The sequence below is a fragment of the Nelusetta ayraudi genome, unplaced genomic scaffold, assembly GCF_046127955.1.
Source record: "Nelusetta ayraudi isolate G7.1 ecotype Tasmania unplaced genomic scaffold, CSIRO-AGI_Nayr_v1 ptg000026l, whole genome shotgun sequence".
Lineage (NCBI taxonomy): Eukaryota > Metazoa > Chordata > Actinopteri > Tetraodontiformes > Monacanthidae > Nelusetta > Nelusetta ayraudi.
In genome coordinates, this window is record NW_027466076.1 from 3676607 (window position 1) to 3693918 (window position 17312).

Sequence of the window (17312 nt, forward strand, 5' to 3'; positions counted from 1 at the left end):
CTCATCAGCTGCCGTGGTTCTCGTGGCTTTTGGTCTTTTTCATGTTTTCTTTCAACGCTGCGTGGCCGTGTTGTCGTGCTGTCGTGGTGGTGGTGCAGTTGAGGTTGTGGAGTTGTGTGCCGAGCTGTCATTGGACGAGGCCACAACGTCATCACTTCCTGTTTGCGCAGGCGATGAGCTGCTGGGGATGGACGGCGCTCGCTACCTGAAGCTGGACGACTTCAAGGACCAGGACGACGACTTCCTGTCGCCCAAGAAGACCCTGAGGGACTTTGAGCCGGGGATGGGCACCACGTGAGTCAGCTGACACCCTCACCAGACCCCCGACATGACAGGAAGTCATGGGTCAGAGGTCAAACTGTGCCCTCTACTCCCCCCCCCCCCCCACCCTCTCCTGCAGGCCCTATTCTCCCGCCATTCCCAGAATCCCCTGCGTGTCTCCGGAGACGGTGCAGCTGGACCAGGTGAGCTTCCTGCTCAGCAGCCAATCACAGCCGGGCAGCTGTGAGCCGCTGCTCAGGTGTGTGTCTGTGTGTCTCTCTACCCAGCACACCCCCATCCCGCTGCCCAAGGAGTACGACGAGGACTCGCTGATCCCGAGCAGTCCGGCCACCGAGACCTCGGACAACGTCAGCCCAGTGGCCAGTCCCATACACACCGGGTCAGCACACACACACACACACACACACACACACACACACACACACACACACACACTTACACACACAGCAGGGCCGTCACATTCTGTGTGTATTCGTGTCATTAAATCATATCAATGTTAGTAATGGATGCAAAAGATATATGAGAAAATACAACCCTGCTGCCGTGACAGCTTCTAAGCTGGTGGGGAATTTAAGAATTCAAGCAATACAAAACAAATAATGAAGGTCATGATAGTCAGGAACTAAAGTCAAAAGAGACAACATGATGAATGAAGTTCATGTCCAGCAGTAGGTGAACACTGACAATTGCAACCACAGCTTTGACCTTGTTTTATCTCTGCTGAGTCATCATTGCGTCATGACTCAGCAGGAGTGCACACACACACACAAACACACACACACACAAGCGCACACACCTACACGGATGCACACACACACACAACCATGCACACACACATGCACGCACACACGCGCAACCATTCTCACTTCGACCTTCAGCAGGAAGCTGTTCATGTTCTGTCCTGGAGTGGATGGACGAGGGGGCGGAGCCTGACGAGGACACTGTGTATGTGTGTGTGTGTGTATGTGTGCGGTGACCCTCCCTTCCTCTGGCAGCTTCCTGGTCAGCTTCATGGTGGACGCCCGCGGCGGCTCCATGCGGGGCAGCAGGCACCACGGCCTGCGGGTGGTGGTGCCACCCCGCACCTGCACCGCCCCCACCCGCATCACCTGCCGCCTGGTCAAGCCCCAGAAGCTGACCACGCCCCCTCCGCTGGTGGAGGGGGAGGGGCTGGCCAGCCGAATCATCTCCCTGGGGCCGTCCAGCATGCAGTTCCTTGGGTAGGTGTGGCCTTCTCTTGGCTCTGCTGCCATCTAGTGGACAGACTGGAAGATTTTTTTTGATACAAATTTAAATTAATTTAATTAAGGGATAATAATGTTATTGCTTTTAATTGATTTTATGGTATATTAAATATCAATTGCTAAATTTTTTAGGGTTCAATATGTAATAATATTAATACCATTATGTGTATTATATACAGCAATCACAATAATTACAATATATTAAACTATATCAATTAAAATAAATCCATTAACCTTAATAATAATATATTCTGATGAGGTGTTTCTCCGTATTTAAGTGATCTGTTGTTGATTGACAGGCCGGTCATCGTGGAGATCCCTCACTTCGCCTCGCTGGGCCACGGCGACCGCGAGCTGGTGGTGCTGCGCAGCGAGAACGGCTCCGTGTGGAAGGAGCACCGCAACCGCTACGGCGAGGACGTGCTGGAGACCATCCTGAATGGGATGGACGAAGGTTGGTGCCACCCCCCCGCTCCAACCTCCTGGCCCCCCAGGCTCCCCACCTTCTCACTGACCCCCCGCCCCCCCAGACCTGGAGAGCCGCGAGGAGCTGGAGAAGAAGCGGATCCGCCGCATCATCTCCACCGACTTCCCGCTCTACTTTGCCGTGGTGTCGCGGGTGCAGCAGGAGAGCGACCTGATTGGCCCAGAGGGCGGCCGGCTGAGCAGCAGACTGGTGCCGCAGGTGGAGGCCATCTTCCCCGAGACAGCCGTCACCAAGAGGGTGAGGCTGGGCCTGCAGGTGAGTCCAGGGCAGTGGTGCCACTTCCCATCATCCCATTGGAACAATTTACCGTCTATTTTAAAGTCTGTCGCCTCTTTTTTTTTTTTTTTTTTTTACCTTTTGGAGCAATTTTTTTCCCATGCTCTTGTCTTGGATATCAGTTCTTGCTTTATTCATTTCCTTCGTTATTTTCTTAAAATCCGCTGATCTATTATTCTGATGGGGAAAGAAAACGCTTTTTGGCCGTATGGGGTTTTTGGCTGCAGAACCTCAAGTGGCCACCAGGGCAGAAAATATTGCAGCGCCGGCCCTGGTGCGTCCGGTTGTTACGACTGGACACCACGTTATTTGCCCTATTAAAACCGGCTGCCCCCCCTCCTCCCCCTCCCCCTCCCAGGCTCAGCCAATCGCTGACGAGCTGCTGACCCGGCAGCTGGGCAACCAGGCCACCTTCAGCCCAGTGGTGACCATCGAGCCGCGGCGCCGCAAGTTCCACCGGCCCATCGGGCTTCGGATCCCGCTGCCGCCGTCCTGGAGGGAGAGCCCGCGGGACGCCGGCGAGGGCGACACCACCAGCCTGCGCCTGCTGTGCAGCGTCATCGGTAGGAGGCGGAGGGGGTGGGGCAGTGGTGTAGTCTCTACATGATATATATATGTAGGTATACGCCGTGTAACCGCTGGTAAAGGTCCCGAATTACCGTACACCTACTAAAAAAATGTGCAAAGATGCTTATCGGTATGTTTTTTTGAAACAATCTTCACTTTCTCATGTTTTATGTTCTGATCCGTTTGAGAGTCAGCCGTTGCTTTAGTGCCGCTTCAGCGGTCTGACTGACGGACGCTCTGATTGGCTCCCCCCGGCAGGTGGCACGGCGCCGGCCCAGTGGGAGGACATCACCGGCACCACCAAACTAATGTACGCCAACAACTGCGCCAACTTCACCACCAACGTGTCGGCCCGGTTCTGGCTGGCTGACTGCCCTCGCACCGCTGAGGCCGTGACCTTCGCCAACCTGCTGTACCGGGAGTTGATGTCGGTCCCCTACATGGCCAAGTTTGTGGTCTTCGCCAAGATGAATGAGGCCCGCGAGGGTCGCCTGCGCTGCTACTGCATGACGGACGACAAGATGGACAAGACGCTGGAGCTGCACGAGAACTTCAGCGAGGTGGCCCGCAGCCGAGACATCGAGGTCAGCCTGGGGTCGGGGGTCAGGGGGCGGGCCAATGGAGCGGGGTCAGGGGGTGGATCTCTCCCCTCGCAATGACAAAGTTTCAGCCAATTATGGAGAAACTGCTCTCTTCCTGCGGGTTGGCTCTGACCATGTGTGTGTGTCTGTGTGTGTGTGTGTGTGTGTGTGTGTGTGTGTGTGTGTGTGCACGTGCAGCTGATGGAGGGCATGCCACTCCACCTGGAGTGCTCGGGGAACCTGGTCCCGGTCCGTAAGGCCACCCAGCAGCCTCGCAGCTTCAGCTTCCAGGCCTTCAGAGACAACCGGCTTCCAGTGTCCGTCAAGGTGGGCCAGACCAACACACACACACACACACACACACACACACACACACGCACACACACTCACATGCATTAGGAGGAACAGCAGCACTTCCTGCTGTTGCTCAGCCCATTGTGATGTCACAAGGGGCACCACTGATACTGCAATGAATCTCTCTAAATGAATTAATTGATTTCCTGAAGTTTGACTGTTGAGTTTTGCGCCCCCTGCTGGTGAAACTGTCTGCTCTCTCCCAGACACAGCTGTCTGTCTGTGTGTGTGTGTGTGTGTGTGTGTGTGTGTGTCTGTCTGTCTGTCTGTCTGTCCACCAAACTGACACCATCTGGACGACCAGCTGCCCGTCTGTCTGTCTGTCTGTCTGTCTGTCTGTCTGTCTCTCTGCTCTCTGGCTACTTCCTGTCTCTCCCTGCCACTTCCTGTCCATGTCTCTCTCTCTCACACTGTCTCTCTCCCTCTCCCTCTCTCTCTCTCTCTCTCTCTGTGTAGCATGGTGCTAGTAGTTTTGCACGCCCACCTCTGTGCCTGTCTGTCTGTCTGTCTCACTGTCTCCCTCTCTCTGTCTGCTCATGACAGACGTCCAGGTAAAACCCAGCAGGTAAATCTCTCTCTCCCTGTCTGTCTGTCCGTCTGTCTGTCTGGCCTGCCTGTGGACTGCCTCTCGCCCCTCCCCCTTGACCCCGCCCTCCCCTTTTGTCCCCGCCCACTTTGCTTCTCGTTAACCACTGCCCCTCCCCTAGTGGAGGTTACCATGGAGACGCTAACTGTCTTTCTTTCTTCTTTCTTTCTATCTATCTGTCTGTCTTTCTGTCCATATTTCTGTCTGTCTGCCTGTCTTTCTTTCCGTCTGTCTGTCTTTCGATCTATCTGTCTGTCTTTCTTTCTTTTTGTTTGTCTGTCTGTCTTTCTGTCTGTCTTTCTGTCTTTCTTTCTTTCTTTCTGTCTGTCTTTCTATCTGTCTGTCTTTCTGTCTGTCTTTCTATCTTTCTGTCTTTCTTTCTTTCTGTCTGTCTTTCTATCTGTCTGTCTGTCTTTCTGTCTGTCTTTCTATCTTTCTGTCTGTCTTTCTTTCTTTCTTTCTTTTTGTTTGTCTGTCTGTCTGTCTTTCTGTCTGTCTTTCTTTCTTTCTTTCTTTCTTTCTTTCTTTCTTTCTTTCTGTCTGTCTGTCTGTCTGTCTGTCGGTCTGTCTGTCCACCCTCTGCCCCCCTTCAGGTGAGGGACAGCAACAAGGACTCCGTGGGGTTCCTGTCCTTCCTCAGGAAGTGCACCAAGTACGAGGACGCCCAGCACGTCCTGTGCAACCTCAACATCGCCATGCCGCCCTGCATCAAGGTGAGCGCCGACCTCACCCCTGACGCCCCCCTTCCCCTTCCCCTCCCCCCCTGCACGCCGCCGTCTGATCGCTGCCTCTCTCTCAGGTGGTCGGCAGCGAGGAGCGGCGGCGAACTTTGACCCCGCTGGCCCTGAGGGAACGCTACAGTGCCCTGAACGAACCCGGCGTGGGTGAGTCCCCCCCTCCTCTTCCTACCTCCCCCCCCGGTCCAGCCTGACCCCCCACCCCCACCTTCCCTTGACCCCCTACTAAGCCCCGCCCCCTTGTCCGCATGGCACAAAGACTGAGCCTTTGGATGCAGCAGCTCCGTGCAGGCAACGGCCAATGAGAGACAAGGCCACCACCCCTCCCCCTCCCCCCGCCACCAAAACAAAAAAAAAACAAAAAACAAACAGCGCAGGCTTCTGATTGGTCCTCACTCCGGCGGCGACCGACAGGCAACTTGGTTTGCATGGCGCCGGCGTCTCCCCTGCGAGCTCCTTTGGCATGGCTCGGGTTCTGTTAGCATTAGCATTAGCACTGGGAATGAGTGGGAGCTCGCAGCGGAGCTAGACGGAGGAGGAGTCCCGGCCTCCCGCCCCTCCGATTGGTCCGGCCCGGGACTCCTGTCCGTCTAGGACGGCTCTGAATGCTGAGCAGCAACAGAACACACGTGTGTGTAACGTTTCCCTCCAGCAGCAGCGCCGCCGCCGCCGCCACCACGGGCTCATCCAGGTAGGTGGCGCTGGACCACGACCACGACTGCCACGACTCAACCGCCCACAATCCACCTCGCCAGCGTTTAGACCAGTGGTGGGCAAACTGTTTGACTGGTGGGGCCACAATGGGTTCTAAATTGTGACAGAGGGGCCGGAGCAGCAGCAGATGGATGGAGTGTTTTGGTGACCCACCTTATAGGAGGAAAAAATATGTCATGGAATATGTAGAAAAATTGCTTTAAAGTCTGTTGAAACAAAATTTTTCTTTAAAGCTCCACAATGTTTAGCTCTTTATTTAAAACACTGAAAAAGTCAATGAAATACAGCTATTTTATGACTTAAATGCAGTTGATATCATTTCATCAAGTTCCGCGGGCCGAAATAAAAAGCTTAAGGGGCCGCATATGGCCCCCGGGCCATAGTTTCCCTGTGCCCGGTGTAGACCAATCCCGGTGGAGCTCCGCCCACTCCAACATTGCAGTGGTCTCTCCGCGGTCCTGCCGACGGGGCCCCACGGGATCGGCCAATCACGAATCAGTAGTGCGGCATCATCGGTGTCGCTCGCCGAACTGACTCGCTGAGCCGCGTGACTGAATCACCTGCTTTATGTTCATTAATCAAACATTGAGTTGATGGGGGGGAGGGAGAAAGAAAAACGCAACCATCGTCATTCACTCCTCACTCCTCACACTAGGGGGCGCCACTGTCACTCCACTACACCTACACAGACAGATGCAGGTGTGGTGTCTGTGATAATTAAGAAAAACCAGGAGCAGGTGAGTCACTCAGGAGCAGCTGTTCTGCACACACACACACACACACACACACACACACACACACACACACACCTGATAAACATGCAAACAGAGGACACTCTTTCAGACAAACAACCGGGGACTCGACAACCTCCAGTGCTTCAGTGTTGCAGTTTGTTTGGCAAAATTTCTCTTGAGTGAATTTGAAGTCAGGACGATGATCGAACGCAGTTGAAACAGCTGCGACGCCAGCGGTGCTCCGGCAAAGCAGGAAGTCTGAGAGTTATGTTGTGGAAAGAAATCAACGTCTGAGCAATCGTTGAGGTTTGGCATATTTTATTCAAGCTTGAGGGTACAGGCTCAGCAGATCATCAGGTGCTCTGTGGAAGAGCAACAAAGATGAGTCAGGTGCAGTGCTTTATATATAAAATAAGATAAAATACTAAAAAGTATTGCTTTATTTGGTATCAGTTCTACAACGGTTAAATAACTGGATAAGGGAGTACAAGCTCGATTCATGCAGCTTGCTGCTGTGGAGATTATGATACAAATGTAGTGAGTAACAGGATATATGATGTTTTAATCTGCACCTTTTCTGCTGCAGGACTTATTAACTAGATGAAATGCTGTAACAGACAGCGACAGGAAGTCCAGACGTACAGCGGCGAAGCAACCGACCATCAAAAACCTTCAGACATTTTGAACGCGCTCGGTCGGGGTGGTGCGGTGGTGGGCGGGGACTCACAGGTCCCCGGTGGCCGTGCTGGCTCCGCCTCCCCCTGCTGTGGATTGGTGGTCGTAACTCCTGCTGGTCTCCTCCTCAGCCGCCGTCAACGCCATGGAGCGGACGGAGACCAAGATCAACATCATCTCGGAGCAGCTGGGCCTGAGCTGGGCAGGTCAGTGTACCTGGTGGGGCCGTAAGGGTCGGGCCTCGCGGCGCTCTCACCAGGCTCCTCCCCCTCTAACCCACTCCCACCTCCCTTCCATCAGAGCTGGCCCGCGAACTGCACTTTGGCGTGGACGACATCAACCGGATCCGCGTGGAGAACCCCAACTCGCTGCTGGACCAGAGCTCCGCCCTGCTCAGCCTGTGGGCGAGCCGGGAGGGCAAGAGGGCCAAGAGTGAGTCTCCGCCCCCCCGCTGGCGGCTGGCCACGCCCACCTCACCTACCTGACCTGTCATTGTGGTTTCTTCCCGCCCAGTGGAGAGTCTGCACGCCGCCCTGAGGAACATCGACCGCGCCGACATCGTGGCGTCCCTGGAGGCTCCGCCCACCTCCCTGGACGAGGGGGCGTGTCGACTGAGCGATCGGGACTCCGCCCTGCTCTCTCCCAGCGTCCTCAATGGTAAGACGACGCAGCGCAACGTCACACCCGCTCCACCGCGTGAGCTCAAGCTCCATATGGGCGCAAGCTAATCTTAGTAGCCGCGGGAGGCTAATGTGCGGTGGCTGAGCGCTGGAAACACAACAGAAACACTTTTATGTCGTGCACTCTACACCAGAGAAGGCGTCCAGGACACCCTAACATGCTCATGGAGAAATGTTTACTGATGACGTTATATTAGAACATGCAAGCGTTTCGCAGAGTTAAAAGAGTAAAACAAAAACGCAGTGAGTCTTTCACAATTGCATTGGTCAGACACAGCTGGGTTGATGATGGATATGAAAGGGGGTTGGAGTCCATGAAGAATCCCCCACAAAGAAGAAGATTAAATTGAAACACTACAGTTTAATCAAAAGTTTGAAGAAGAGGAAGAAGAAGATTTTTTATTTTTACAACCACATCATTTACAAAGACAATGCACATTTTTCACACAGACCTAAATTTTTGAAAAGAAATGACTCAAGTAAAATATAATGAACACAAAATAAATCGTAAACAAAAACAATCAAACAACATCCCATAAGAAACATTGAAGAAGAAGAAGTCGAAGAAGAAGAAGTTTCTGAAAACAAGCTGCTTCAATTTCACCAAGCGTGACACTCAGTCAGTAATAGGGGGAGCTAGAGAGTCCAGCGGTGGGTGGGCGGGTCTTAAAGAAGAGGGAGGGTCAGCTGACCTTGTCTCTGTTGCTCCACAAGAGGTGACGGAGTCGAGGCGGCGGCCGCCACTAGTCAGACCCCGGCCGGTGGTCAGGAGGGGTAAGTTCCAGCCGGGGCTGCATGGTGGCACCGTGCTGCTGCTCATGGTGATGATGATGATGATGATGATGATGATGATGGTATTGGAGGAATGATGTCATTCCCCCCTCACCTTCCCCTGCCCCCCGCCACTCCACCAAGGCCCCGCCCATTTCCTCCCGTCTTCACACCTCATGCTCGACCAATCAGACGTCGGCACATCTTCTGGGAGACGCTCGGTGTGTGTGTGTGTGTGTGTGTGTGCGTGCGTGTGTGTGAGAGTGTGTGTGGGATAGACACTCAGGTCAGCTGAGCAGGTGATGGTGCCCTCTGGGCCATCATGTGACCCCCTCCCTCCCCGCCTCGCCCCGCTCTTGTTCCTCACAGCTCTTCCTGTCCGACCTCTGACCTCATAATACGACCTCATGTTGACCTTCTGGGCCGCCACCTCCTCCTCCTCCGCCTGCTCCTCCTCCTGCTCCTACTCCTCCTCCTCTTCTTCTCTTGTCATTTTACCTCCGGAGGCTCCTCCCCCATCCAGTGGGAGGCTCCTCCTCCTCCTCCTCCTCCTCCTCCTCTTCCTCCTCTTTGTGGCTCTCAGTGTGTTTGTATTACAGTTTGTGCACGTGAATGCTGCATGTTTTGCTCTGTGTGTGTGTGTGTGTGTGTGTGTGTGTGTGTGTGTGTGTGTGTGTGTTTGAAAGAGAGAGAACCAGACCTGGGATTTCTTTTTTCTGCAGTGCTCCAAATTGACGTTTTGATCCAAATTTAACATCATTCATTTGAAAATATTTGACAGTGAATTGGACAAATTCTTCACCTTGCCATCAGGGGTCGCTGTTCTAACTCTTCTGAGACCATTTTTCCATCCTGGACGTCACTGGACCTTCCATATGTTGGGAAGGGGGACAAAATCAGGGCTGGGTGATGTGGTCGCTCACCTGGGACCTCTGTGACATCACAGAGGGCCTGCAGCAGACATCACATGGTTGTGTGTGTCTGCTATCGGCGGGGGAAAAAAGATCCCAGAACAAAGATTTTCAATTTTGCATGGCATGATTTCACTTTTTCAAGTTGATGCAAATATGTTTTGCTGGTGTTTTTCAGTCTTTGAGCTTCAGGGTCGACAGACAGGATGTGTTTCCCTGTCTTCAAAAAAAAGACAAAAACAGTGTGATTTTAAGCTGCTGTCTGTTTACTGTGATGTCGATGTTTGTGGGCAAAACAACAACAACAACAACAACAACAACTTTAGAATATATTTTCATAAATGGAAAAATGAAGTGTAAAAATAAAACTGAGGCAAAAAGTTCAAGTTTTCAAGTTTTACTGAAGCTTGAAGAGTCCATGACACAGCGCCTCCCGGTGGTGGGTTGTTAATCCCGCCATAGGGACACGTGTTTTGCCCACGACTGGCAACCCAACTTCTGTGAGGTGTGTTTGTGTTTCAGCTGAGCAGAAACTGTGTCTCCTTGTCTCCAGTGAACCTGTGTGTGTGTGTGTGTCCGCGCGCGCACCTGTGTGTGTGTTTGTCAGTGTGTGGATGTGTGTACAGTGGTTGTCGTGATGTTGTGTTTTAGTCGTGCTTCACTGACCATCCTGTTGTGACCCTTACACCTGTGTGTGTGTGTGTGTGTGTGTGTGTGTGTGTGTGTGTGTGTGTGTGTGTGTGTGTGTGTGTGTGTGTGTGTGTGCGTGTGTTTAAATGGCAGGAGTGAAGGGACGGTCCCACTCATGACACACTCATTCTCTCATTCCTTCCCCACTCACCTCATTCTGACGCCACCACTCACCCTGCTGACCACAGTCTATCCCACATACACACACACACACACACACACACACACACACACACACACAATCACGAACACACACATGCACGGACAAGCGCACACACGGACACACACGTGAATTCAAAATGATCCCCAGCTGTCAGCTGTCTTGATTTGATGACGTTATCTCAAGCCCCGCCCACTCCTGCAGGAGCAGCTGTCATTCCGAGGCCACGTCTGTGATGTCATCAAATGGTTTCCTAACCACGGCCTAACCATACTTAGAAAAGTACATTTTCCCGTAAATATGATAATAAAGTTATTCTCCATCGTCTGTTCTTTTCACATCGAATAATCTCGACTTGGTCACGTTGCTTCCATTGATGTACAACATGGTAGAGTTTTTATCCAATCGTATTTCAGCTAGCTTGTGTTATCAGGTCACAGAACCAACATAGCAGGCTCAGTTAGTTGCAATAGCCAATCAGATCCCGAGTCTGCGATGCGGAGACCAGCTAGCTGCCTTACGCTGAACTTCACCCGTACGCGTCCTGTGATTGGATAAGACCTGAGAACCTCTTAGACTGAACTCAACCTGGAGATCCGGTTGCCACCTCGACGAACCCACGATGGCTGAAGGAAAAGATAAAGATTTAGTTGCTGAATCATCTGCAATTTAATATATAACTACTGTTGTGCATTGAGTTAAGGACCTTTTTAAAACTTTGTTGCGGAATCTCTTAAAATTGCCTGTTATTTGTATGTTTTAACACCAATCTTAGTCAAAATTATGACTTAAATGCTTTGGAAACTAAGTTTTGCTCGACGAGGTCCCCTTTATGAAGGCTGATGTAATGTTTAAGTGTGATTCTCTATGGATTCTTGAACCGTGGCGTCGTATTAAGGGTCTGTCCCTTATATTGGAGCAGCTGTCACCTCCTTCACCTCCCGTCGTCAAATCGTTTTTATAATAAAGTTCTTATTGGATAATAAGAATAATAATATTATTAGAAAGTGCACCTTCCATTGCTGGCCAGCAGGTGGCAACACATAATGGTGGGTGAGGGATTTTGTGTTGGATTCAGGACTAGGCCACACCCTCTTCCTGCAAGAGACACGTGTCATCGTCAGACGAATCTGTACTGTGTGTGTGCGTGCGTGTCTGTGTGTGTGTGTGCGTGTCTGTGTGTGCGTGTGCGCGTGTGCGTGTGCGTGCGTGCGCGTGCAGACACACAGATGCATGAGCGAGGGAGCAGGAGCAGGCCGAGCGGCAGCCAGCAGCCTCTGACAGGAAGTGGCTGACACGTCACTTCCTGTCAGAGGGCTGCCGAGAGTTGGACTGGTACGGCGGCGCCAGGTCGCTCTCGTCCAATCGGACGCCAGAGTTTCCTGCTCCGACCCCTCCCCCACCTGTTTGACCCGCCCACCCCGGCCCCTGCTGAGGCCCCGCCTCCTGCTGAGGGACTTCCTGTCGAGCTGCAGCCCTGCACCAATCACCTCACAGACAGCCAGCAAGGGCGGGGGGAGCGCCCCCACCCACCACCTCCCCTGCCCCTCACCCCCCCGCACTCCACTACTGTGTCCCAATGACGACGAGATGATCAGAACCGAATGGGATTCACTGAGTCTCCATTAAAGAAATGCGATTGTTGCTATTTTTCTCCTGTAACAGACACACACAGTCGCCACCCTAATTTAATTATTGCTGTGGAAATAAATTACAAATATTATATATTATAATGTAATATGTATATACATATATATATATATTTATATATATGGCAGATTCCCTTTTTTATTTTAACGGGATTTAAATCTATACACACACATATATGTGTGATTATATATTATATATTTAAACGCTGGTCTATAATATTTGCGTGCTTGTTACAGAAGAAAAACACACTAACGATCGGAGATGATGAGGAAAGGGGGCGGAGCTTCACTGCCAGAGCTCAGAGATCAATGGTGGGGTTAGTGGGTGGGACTCTCTGGGCTCGAGCGGCAGCGAAGCTCGCGTTGGATTGGTTGGGTTTTTTTTTTTTTTTTTTTTCAAACCCCCTTTTCCAGGGTTGGTTCATTGTGGCACCTGCTGCTGCTGTTTCCCTCATTGGCTGGAGGAAACAGTCGACACCGCCCCCCACCCCCACTACCCCACCCACCTGTGTGCCTGCCTGCGCGGTGTTAGTCTCTCTCTTTCTCTCTCTCCCTGTCTCTCTCTCACCCCCCCTTCCCCACCCACCAGGTTACGGGCTGTTGCCGGAGGAGCTGCTGTCGCCCGCCTCCATGCAGTACAGCCTGCCCTCGCCGCTGGGGGCGGAGCCGTACTGGCGGGAGGTGGAGGGCGCCCCCATGGCGGCCACGGAGGAGGAGGAGTTTTTGGAGGAGGTGCTGGGGGAGGAGGAGGAGGGCGACACGCTGCTGGAGATGTCGGAAGTGCAGGTGTGGCCGGCCGGGCCGCCGGGCCCCGCCCACCTGGCGGCGGTGGAGGACTCGTCGCTGGAGGGCGCCAGCAGCAGCCGCGCCGACGACTCGGAGGGCAACACGCTGTCGCTGCCCTACAGCCTGGGCCGCCCCGGCAGCGGCGCCTCCATCATGGAGCTGGAGGAAGAGGAGGAGGAGGAGGAGGTGGAGTTGGAGGTGGAGGTGGAGGAGGAGCGGGATAGAGCGAGGGCCAGCGGCGCCGTGCCCAAGGTCAACCTGAACGGGCAGCTGGGAGGTCAGAGGTCGGACGGCAGGAGGGCAGCAGGAGGAGGAGCTAGAGGAGGAGGAGCAGGAGGAGCTTCGGGTTCAGTGGAAGGCCTCTGTGTCGTTACAGGCCAGCCGGGGGCGCTGCAGCGCTGCCAGGGGGCGGGGCTTAGCCGGGCCGGCGAGCACAACGGCGAGAAGAGGTAGGTCAACAGGAAGTGACCCCCCCGACCTCTGACCTCTGACCCCCGACATTCACCTCTCTGACTCTTTTTTTCTTTTATTATCTTCACAAATGCAGACAGACATACATTCATCCAAAGAAACTAAAGATCCACCATCAAACAAACAAATAAAAAATAAATAACAAGACAACTCTCTTCAGGAAATAACTTCTCTTCTTACCACAAAACTTAGACAATCAATGTCAACATTAAATCCTGACAGTTTTTGTGTTGGATAAAACTGATATAATGTTTTAAATGAAACTTCTTTTACTTTGTTGTTCAAACAAAACCTATCTCTCTCCCTCTGCCCTGCAGGCTGTCAGGGGGCGGAGCCTTCCAGCCCTACCTGCCGGAGGGGGCAGGGCTCCGGGCGGCCCAGGAGGCGCTGTTCACTCCGGTGGGTGACACCACAGCATGGGCGCCCCCTGTAGGGCGCTCCGAAGCGCCTTTGACAGGGGCAGAGTTGATGATGTCATCGAGACAAATCATTTAAAAAAAAAAAAATGTATTTATTTATTTTTTATTTAATTATATATTCTAGCATAAAAAGAAGTAAAATAGATTCAATAGAAAGATTCAATAGTAAAAATATGTAAGCCTATTAGTCAAGCAAAACAACAACAACAAAAACAAATGTCCACAACTTAAATTTATGTACAATATACATATATCATTGTTTTGAAGACGTATATATACATGTATTTGTATATAGATGTATGTATGCATATGTATGCATATATAGATAGATATATGTGTATATAGTTTTAGTTGCAAACACAAAAGTAACATATCCAGTATCATGTTAGAAAGTACTGATGTTTACAAATGTGAGAAGTCAAAGCAAAAAGTCGTGAGAAAAAAAAATACTCAAGTCAAGTACAAACACCTGAAAAAGTCTACAGACGTACAGTATTGAAGTATTTGTACTTGGTCACCTCCCACTGCTGCAGTTTTCCTGAATTCTGATGTTTTCTGCAGAGGGACGACAAGGACGAGCGCAACACCGTCGCTGCAGCTGCCGCTGCCGCCGCCGCCGCAGAGCCCAAGTTTGTCTCCGAACATGGAAACGCACTGGCCAGAAAGGTGGGTGGAGCTCCTCACGCTGGAGGGGGCGGGGCTTGGGGCAGAGGTGGGGGTCTCAGACCACGGACAACGCTAACCCGTCCGGGACGGCGGTCTACTTCCTGTTCCAGGTGGGCGCGGACGCGAGGAAGAGCTCGACGCAGCGCAGCAGCCAGAGGAGAGTCAAACACTGAGAGCCACGGCTGCACCTCCTCCAGGTAGCACCGCTAGCCCCGCCCCCTCGCCAACCTCTGTCCAGTCAGAGCTCTGAAACTCTGTCAGAGCCACACAGTCAAAAATCTGCAAGTCAGCTCACTGACAGGAAGTCACAAGCAGGAAGTCACAGACAGGAAGTCCAGGGAGGGTTAGTGAAGTGGCTTCATGAAAGGCTGATGAGGAGGTTCAGATTTCACAGTAAAAGTCCCGACTGTCAAAATAAAAGCATCACAGTCCCAAAATAAATAATAATAATAATGATAATAATAATAATACACAAAAAATATAGAGACTTTGTTCAATGTGTACATGTGTGTGTGTGTGTGCGTGCCTGCGTGCATGTGCGTGTGTGCGTGTGTGTCCTAGCAGAGCAACTGCCAAACTGTCCTGCTGCAGAAACAGAAACATCCACCGGAGGAGCCAGTGAGGACGGTGGAGAACCAGAAGAAGAAGAAAAAGAGAAGAAAAACCAAGAGTTCAACTTGTAGTTTTTTAACATTTGTAAAGAAAAAAAAAGACGATCAACTCGACTGCGGCATGATGGTACTTTCTTTCTTTCTTTCTTTCTTTTCCTCTTTTTTTTACATAAATGTCAGTAAAACAACGGAGCGAGAAAAAAACAAAACAAAAACAAAGTGCTTCCCGTGAACTGTAATCGCATGATGACCGCTGAGCATGACCTTTTCAACTGTCGTTACCTACAAACTGCTGGTGGTGGTGGTGGGAGGGGCTTGTTGTCCAGGACCTAAATCCCGCCCATTCCTCGCACACGCGACCAATCCAAAAAGACTTCAGCCAAAAAAAAAAGAAAAAAAAGAATGAAGGAACGTTCCGGAAGGAAACAGCCGCGTGCCCCTCCCCCTTGTGATATATGCACCCTAGCTGTGTGTGTGTGTGTGTGCGCGTGTGTGCGCCGTCTTCCTTCCAATTCCAAGCCCCCCTGCCCCACCCACTATCGGTCTGACTGACTGCCCTCTAGTGGTCGGGGGGGGGCCGGTGGAGGACTACTCCACCTCCTACTACTGTAATCGCCATAGCAACACGACCCCTGACCTGTGACACGCAAGGACGTCACCGCCGCTGCCGGTTTTTGTCTTGTTGTTGGCTTGTTTGTCTTGGGTTTGTTTATTTGTCGTTGTCGTTGTTTTTTAATTATTCAATTCTTTTCGCCACAGCAGCAATAACACTTGACACGAGCACAACGGACAGACAGGGGTGACGGCGGGCGGGGTGGGGTCAGGGTCGGCGGTTGATGGGTGGGGCGGGGCCAAGCCACCCCGACGCAGCAACCGGAGTCGTTTGTTTGTTAATTTGTTTGTTTGTTGATTTTCAGCACGAAACGTAGCAAAGGACGAGGCAGGGGCTCCGTCCTGCTACCCGTCCACAGCTTCCTATTGCGTTACAGGCCCCGCCCCGTGCCCACTGGCCCCGCCCCCTCCACCCGGCCACGCCCCTGCCCTAGCCCCGCCCCCGCAGGGTCCAGACCCACCGTAGCAGCACACCACTGAAGTACTGTACCTGCATCCTGTAGCCTGGAGAGAGAGAGAGCGGAGGAGGATCACGTGGTCACATGGTCACATGGTATCCGCCCCCTCTCCTCCTCCCACCCGCTTCCCTCCGCCACCGCCCCCCCCACACAGGACGGATAGCCCATGCGTGTGTGTGTATGTGTGTGTGTGTGTGTGTGTGCGCGTGTGGGACTTTGGGGGGGGTCAAGGACGTGTAACCTGCATCAAAAGAAGAAGAAGTAGAAGGAGAAGAATCTGTCCATCACTTTGTGTCGAAGGGATTCATGACGATGTAACGCAATACTCATATTTACTCTCTAAGGAATGCAACTGCACACGTGCACACGAAAAAAAAACAGATGTTTTTATGAAAAATGTATGTACAAAAAAAAAATATACGACAAAACTTCTATTTAATTAGAATGCTATGCACCCCCATAGAGTCGTTCTGGATGTTCTTTCAAGCATTATGTAGTTTAGGCCGACGCCCACTTTGTGGGAACCGTAGAGGCTTCGTAGCGATGAACACTTGTTTTGCTTTTTTTTTTGTATTGTCCCGGAGAAACGGAGGATTATATATATATATATATATATAAATATAAATATGAATATATATACATATATACATATACGAACATATATGTATATATATACACATATATACACATATATATATATATGGGTTTATTTGTATATGGTTCTGCCATGGATCATCATGTATAGACCATCTGACCTGTACACCAGCTGACCAACATTTACAAGGATTAATAAAGATGTGATTCAACACGGCTGCTGTCTCATGGGGCCTTTTGATCGCCGGCAGCATATCCCAGTCGCTGCTCCACACTCAGAAATATGTCACACTGGGCGACAACCGTGAAGTAGTACGGAAGTGCATCGCTGCCACCCTAGACAAAAAAAAAAAAAAACAGGGCTCGGTATAACGTTATAACGTGAAATCGCGTTTCTACGTGACCATTTTCACGTTGTAACGTGAAGGGTGGCAGCAATGCACTTCCGTAAAGAAGAACCTCAGTTTTACGGCACTGTTATATCTTCTATGGTTTCTTTTCTGACAGGAATAACCAACTATACATGTCTGTAAGAACAGAAAACATAGAAGATCTGAAGTGAGGAGAGACATCATGAACTTAATCCAACAGTGCACT

General features: G+C 51.5%; 1 protein-coding gene across 5 annotated transcripts in view; it reads left to right on the forward strand.

Moving 5' to 3' along the window:
• The window catches only part of LOC142890238 (uncharacterized), a 33855-nt gene extending 16923 nt beyond the window's left edge, over positions 1 to 16932 (forward strand). For 2 of the 5 annotated variants that reach the window (XM_076029132.1, XM_076029134.1), the window contains 20 exons: positions 171 to 294; positions 401 to 464; positions 549 to 661; positions 1278 to 1502; positions 1826 to 1980; positions 2057 to 2268; positions 2648 to 2852; positions 3115 to 3440; positions 3636 to 3764; positions 4971 to 5090; positions 5177 to 5261; positions 7369 to 7443; positions 7538 to 7669; positions 7751 to 7894; positions 8632 to 8691; positions 12688 to 13333; positions 13673 to 13754; positions 14336 to 14440; positions 14551 to 14637; positions 15005 to 16932. In XM_076029132.1, coding sequence (XP_075885247.1) covers positions 171 to 294; positions 401 to 464; positions 549 to 661; positions 1278 to 1502; positions 1826 to 1980; positions 2057 to 2268; positions 2648 to 2852; positions 3115 to 3440; positions 3636 to 3764; positions 4971 to 5090; positions 5177 to 5261; positions 7369 to 7443; positions 7538 to 7669; positions 7751 to 7894; positions 8632 to 8691; positions 12688 to 13333; positions 13673 to 13754; positions 14336 to 14440; positions 14551 to 14613 — 3065 coding nt within the window. In that variant the 3' untranslated portion in view covers positions 14614 to 14637; positions 15005 to 16932. Of the gene's footprint in view, positions 1 to 170; positions 295 to 400; positions 465 to 548; positions 662 to 1277; positions 1503 to 1825; positions 1981 to 2056; positions 2269 to 2647; positions 2853 to 3114; positions 3441 to 3635; positions 3765 to 4970; positions 5091 to 5176; positions 5262 to 7368; positions 7444 to 7537; positions 7670 to 7750; positions 7895 to 8631; positions 8692 to 12687; positions 13334 to 13672; positions 13755 to 14335; positions 14441 to 14550; positions 14638 to 15001 lie in introns of all 5 variants that reach the window. The other 3 variants (XM_076029133.1, XM_076029135.1, XM_076029136.1) reach the window with 3 other exon arrangements.
• The last annotated feature ends 380 nt before the right edge of the window (positions 16933 to 17312 follow it).